At 29.1% G+C, this 6112-nt stretch overlaps 1 protein-coding gene and 1 long non-coding RNA gene across 2 annotated transcripts; one reads left to right on the top strand and one right to left on the bottom strand.

Annotated features, from left to right (window-relative positions):
- Nucleotides 1–335: 335 nt before the first annotated feature.
- Nucleotides 336–1016, bottom strand: LOC113784258 (uncharacterized). Its single transcript, XR_012162113.1, has 2 exons — nucleotides 901–1016; nucleotides 336–800 (listed from the first exon to the last, which is right to left on the bottom strand). It is a non-coding gene; the product is annotated as an uncharacterized lncRNA (long non-coding RNA).
- A 3396-nt stretch (nucleotides 1017–4412) lies between these two features.
- LOC101490693 ((R)-mandelonitrile beta-glucosyltransferase-like) lies at nucleotides 4413–5594 on the top strand. The gene is given in 2 exon segments (XM_073365524.1): nucleotides 4413–5200; nucleotides 5202–5594. Coding segments are annotated over 2 exon segments (915 nt in total). The 5' UTR covers nucleotides 4413–4531; the 3' UTR covers nucleotides 5448–5594.
- The last annotated feature ends 518 nt before the right edge of the window (nucleotides 5595–6112 follow it).

Here is a 6112-nt window from a genome sequence, read left to right as displayed (position 1 = left end):
TATAAATTCAAATGGTTTAGTTCTCGGGTGAATAATTTTATTTGTTAGGATGGGATATTTTGTATTGGTATATTTCTACTCTTTGTTCATTTATAATCATAAATTTGCATTCTTATTTCTTAGGTTCAGTTTTAAAAAGTTGTTTGTCTAATGGGTATGATAAATCTAATATTTATTGAAACAAGATGATCATGAGTTTCATTATTTTTAATAAAAATTATTGTAAAAATTAAAACTATTAATAATAATTCAAGATGAATTTTCACTTTAACATTTGTTAATAAAAAATAATTAATTAGTTATGCGTGAATGATAAATTAAGGAACTACATTAGATTAAAGAGACGAATCTGCTATAATAAAAATAAATTATCACGTACATAAGTTTACCAAAACAATTATACATGGTATGGAAAACATCAATATTTTTTTGAAAGGTATACAACATCAATCTTATTATTATTATTATTATTATTCATTCACCATATCATGTAATGATTATAGTGTATGTTTTATTATATATATATTTTTTAACAACTAATAATGCATAAGCATGAGATATAAGTTGTGCATCTAGTTTTTAGGGTTAATTGGCCTATCATTTCCCTTTCCCTTTCCCATGATTCTTTTCTATCTTTTCCTTTTCCTTCTTCTTTGCCTCCTTTTCCATCATCCTTTCTTCCCTTGTTTTATTTCCCGCACCAACGGGCTTATTTGGATCAAAAGGTTTTATATCCTTGCTTCTTTGGGTACCATCAAGCTTATCTACCCAAACATTTTTCTTGGAGTCTTTTGCATAACCTGCAAATAAATTAAATTACAATATTTATTAAATTGATTATATATATAGTAAGAAAGTAATTATGTGTACATACATGATAACTATTTGTATATTGTATACCTTCTTTGGATGTCTCACTTGCCACAACAGATAAAAGAAACAATCCACAAAGGAAACACAAAATAAAAGCGTTGATTTTCATCATTACTACAATTTCTAAGAGTTTCATTGTTGTGAAGAATATGAATATATTCGGCACAATAAATAGGTATGAAAATCAAATGTAGATTTAATAAATAATATATTATTTAATTGGCTTTCGAGAATATTGAGCTATCAACATCTATTGAGCCATTGAAGGGTTATTGAGGTAAGAAAGGTGTTTAAACTTTGACAACTACGAGGTTGCATGATAATTTCTCTAATAATAAACATATTTCTGTTGGTTTTATGACTTCTATCCTTAGGAAGTTTTATACAATATTATCAACAAGATTATCTAATTCTTTCCTAAGTGATGAATTAATATCAAAACCAACTTGTTTAATATTAATTCCAATTTTAACAGTAAAAGATTCAAACAGTTTATTCAAATCGGAATTTCACAATCACATGCAAGATCAATATAAAAAGTAAAGAGAGAGAGAGAGGAAATAGTGCACCAGGAGATTTTTATACTGGTTCCGCTATCACTTTGATAACCTACATCCAGTCCTGAAATCTATAACAGATTTCAGCCTTTCACTAGAATGGTTTGAGGAATTTTTTACAGACTTTCCCGCATCACAACCTATCCATCCAACTCACAACCACTTCTATCACAATACCAACCTATCCCTAAGAGTTACTCGTCAAACTCTAGCGAGATCAAGCTGAGGTTTCTTTTAGATGAACACAAGCATCCTAAAAGATAACCACCAGTGTACCACTACTGGATTTCTCAAAACAATTACAGAAAGTTCTTTCAAAAAGAAACAAAAAGAAAACTAAGAAGAAGTGACTCAATCACAATGAAAAAATCTCACACAAGGTAGTTTGCCAATGAGTATTTGTGAGATATAACAATCTTTCTCTCAATGTGTATGTTTTCAGTTTTCTGTGTTTATGAAAAAGTGTTATTCTTTTTTTTTTTAAAAGATTGTGATTGAATCAATTTATAGTTTCAGAAAAACAACATATAAATCAATTTCGTAATCGATTTTATTAAAATTTGATACCAGCTTAATCGATTACCTAATCGATTATCGTGTATCTTGTTTTTCTTGAATCTTGAAAATATAAGAACTAATCGATTACCTAATCGATTCTTTTAATGCACTTATCAGAAACTGATACTCAATTTGTATCAGAATCGATTGACTAATCGATTATACTTGTTTTGTTCAAACAACGAGATCAAAACAATCGATTACTCATTCGATTTATTTATTAACATAATCGATTTGGCAATGGGCTAAACTCTCCCTGTAACTCAGACATTTTACTTCAATCGATTCGTCAATCGACTTGGCTGGTCACAGTGACTAAGATGTTTTACTCCAATCGATTTGGCTGGTCACAGTGACTAAGATGTTTTACTACAATCGATTTTCCAATCGATTTGGCTTGTTACAGTAGCTTAGCTGTTTAGTTAAAATCGATGTGCCAATCGATTATGTAAATATGTTTCTGATAAATGATTAACCAGTTCATTCCTTCAATCGATTACCTAATCGATTAATGCAAAGCTTGCAACTTAAGAAACATTTATCAATCGATTAGTGCAAAGCTTGCAACTTAAGAAACTTATTTCAATTGATTGTCCAATCGATTTCGTTGATCACAGAACACATGTCTGCTGAAAAAGCATTTTCATAATCGATTTGCCCATCGATTGACTCAGTATAAACTTGGTTCTGTGAATCACAAAATCGATTACTCAATTGATGTGCAAATCGATTGTCCAATTGATTTGTTTAAACACAGAACACAAGTTTTGATGTAAGTAATCGATTTCCCAATCGATTAACTTAGTGAAACCCTTATTCCGTGAGTCAGACAATCGATTGCTCAATTGATTTATCAATTGATTTATTACTTGATTGATTAAAACTAATTTTATGATTTCATTGGCAAATACTATATGAGAAATCATTATGATTAAGTCTACCTAATTGACACTATTAACACTAGACACTTTTATACATCAGTCTTCAAGCCTTGTAGGACATCATCCATGTTTGTTTGATTGCTTGAGTTCCAAGTTTTGTCCAAGTGTGTAGTGTTTGATTATTTGCCTGAAATGTTTCTCAATTAAAATCATTAGATCAATCAAATAATGCATATACATTGTATGTTTGGAAATTATATCAAAATCATGATCAAGGAGGCATATGTCTTACAATCTCCCCCTTTTTGATTAAATGACAAACATACAATTTAACCTTGAGTTTATAACTTTATAATAATAACTATTATTTAAAATCTCCCCCTGAATTTTAGAATTCATGATTCATTTCAACAGCATAAGCACAAGCTATTCACATTCATTCAAATTTGGTATCAGATTTTGATATCATAGCTTGCTATTCAAATTTATTAAAATCAGAGTATTAGAGCTTATTAAAATTTGGTATCAGAGTACACCTAACAGATTTAACATAAGAGTACATAAGCAGTTTCAGAGCACAACAGTACTTCATTTATTCAACTTTGATATCAGAGCATACCACATAGACACATAATTAAATTATTGATTAATTTTTTTTTTTAATTATGAAAGTTATAATTATTAGTGAATGATGAAATAAATGATTTATATTTACTGTAAATATAAAAGTTGTATTTATGGACCGTGCGTGATTCATTTTTAAAAAAAATAATTGAAAATAAAATAAAATTTAAAACATAAAATGAGATTATCTTTAATTTTGTTGGTTAAATTTTATGCTCAAATTAATTATTCCATTTTTGATTTTCATGCTATTTCAACTTTTCAAATTTTAAATGTGTGTCTAAATTTTTTCTAGATCAACTTCTTCTTTTAGTGTTTCTAGTGTCTCAAACCGCTGACGGTTATGATCAGTAATGAATGATGAAAATAAATGTACGTGACTCATTTTTTAAAAAAAAATTGAAAATGAAACTAACTCTAAAACAAAAAATAAAAATAAGATTCATCTTTAATTTTTTCGGTTAAATTTTGTACTAATTTTATCGATTAAATTTTGTGGTCAAATTTATTATTCCATTTTTAATTTTCATGCTATTTCAAATTTTAAATGTCTCTAAGTTTTTTTTTCCAACTTCTTGTAGTGTTTATAAGATAAAACTGCCTAAATAAAGCTACAATAGTCATCAATTATTTCCACCTACTTTTTGGTGTTACATCTTATGAAGTAAAAGAGGCTTTATTCTTTTAAAACACAAATAAAGATTGATCAAGAATGTTTCTATTTAGGATTTGAATCTGTGTTTTGTCAAATAATTCATCTTTAATAGAAAATTATTAACTACTTGAAAATTATTATCCAATTAAATTTAATCACTTGATTTTTCACTTGCTTTCAAATAGAGTACTATTAAATGTTTTTACATCTTTTTAGATTTTAAACATTGAGTTTCACGTCTTTAGTGATTGCAAGGCCACTTAATCAAGATGCAATTCAAAGTGCATCCTAAATCAGTTAAAATGAACAGCCGAATTAATATATATATATTTTTTTAATGTTTAATGAAGTAAATTAATTGTTTGCATGTAGATTCAAGTTATATGACAAACGGGTATTTGGAAACTACCATAGATTGGATACCAGGCATAAAAGAAATTCGATTAAAGGATATCCCAAGCTTCATCAGAACAACAGATCCAAATGATCTTATGCTTGATTTTTTGTCCGTAGAATGCCAGAGATCTCAAAAAGCTTCTGCAATAATTTTGAACACGTTTGATGCCATAGAGCACGACGTTCTAGAAGCATTTTCATCGACTAACTTACCTCCAGTCTATTCCATTGGTCCCTTAAATTTTCTCTTAAAAGATGTCACTGATAACGAATTGGATACAATTGGTTCCAATCTTTGGAAAGAGGAGACGGAGTGTTTGGAATGGCTCGAAAGCAAAGAACCCAACAGTGTTGTTTATGTCAATTTTGGAAGCATCACTGTTATGACAAGTGAACAAATGGTCGAGTTTGCTTGGGGATTAGCTAATAGTAAAATACCCTTTTTGTGGGTCATAAGGCCAGATCTTGTAGCAGGTGAAAAAGCTGTTCTGCCTCTAGAGTTTTTGGAAGAGACAAAAGATAGAGGTTTATTGTCAAGTTGGTGTCCACAAGAGGAAGTGTTGGGTCATCCATCAATTGGGGGTTTTTTGACACATAATGGTTGGAATTCAACGTTGGAAAGTGTGTGCGGTGGTGTTCCAATGATATGCTGGCAATTTCTTTGCAGAACAACAAACTAATTGTCGATTTTGTTGTAATGAATGGGGGATTGGTTTGGAAATTGAAGATGCTAAGAGAGATAAGATAGAGGGACTTGTGAGGGAATTGATGGATGGGGAAAAAGGTAAAGAAATGAAAGAGAAAGCGTTGAGGTTGAAAGAGTTGGCTAAAGATGCTACCTCTGGACCATATGGATCATCATTTGTGAATTTTGATAATCTTATTCGTAACGTTTTGTTGTGATAAAACTCCAAAATGTTTATGACTTTCTTCTTGTTCTTCTTGTTGTATGTTTGTTTGAGGAGAAGTGTCCTAGTTTGGTGTTTCGATTTATTGCTAATAATGTTTATGGATATTTTGTTTTAATTGATTGATGGATTAATTCACTCACTCCACATGGATCATCATTTGTGAATCTTGAGAATCTAATTCACCATGTTCTCTTGTGAGAGAAGTTCAAATTTGTCGTCACTTGTGGTTTGTGTGCATCTTCATAAGAAGAAAATGTTCTCTAGTCACAACTTTGGGCACAATATTTAGATACACAAAAAAATATTTAAAAATAAATTAAATAATGTTTATTTTAAAATAATTAAGTAATAAATATTTTTATGTGTGTTCAAATAAATTTTATTTAGGAGTGTGATTATATAAATATTTTTTTTGTTAATAATTGAATATTGGTATATTATTTGGTTGTGAAGTGGGCGTCGTAAAATTAATTTTAGTAAAATGTGTGTGATGGGTGAATAATTTTGTTTGAAATAGTTTATGTTAAAAACTAACTTTTACACAATTACTGACCTATGAATATTATAGATATTTCTTTTTATTGTGAAACAGATTCTAATTATATTTACTCTAAAACTTGAAATTTGAATGCTTTTCGTTCATAAACAAATATAAAA

This window comes from Cicer arietinum, chromosome 2 (assembly GCF_000331145.2).
Source record: "Cicer arietinum cultivar CDC Frontier isolate Library 1 chromosome 2, Cicar.CDCFrontier_v2.0, whole genome shotgun sequence".
NCBI lineage: Eukaryota > Viridiplantae > Streptophyta > Magnoliopsida > Fabales > Fabaceae > Cicer > Cicer arietinum.
This window is presented reverse-complemented; position numbering and strand designations above follow the sequence as displayed.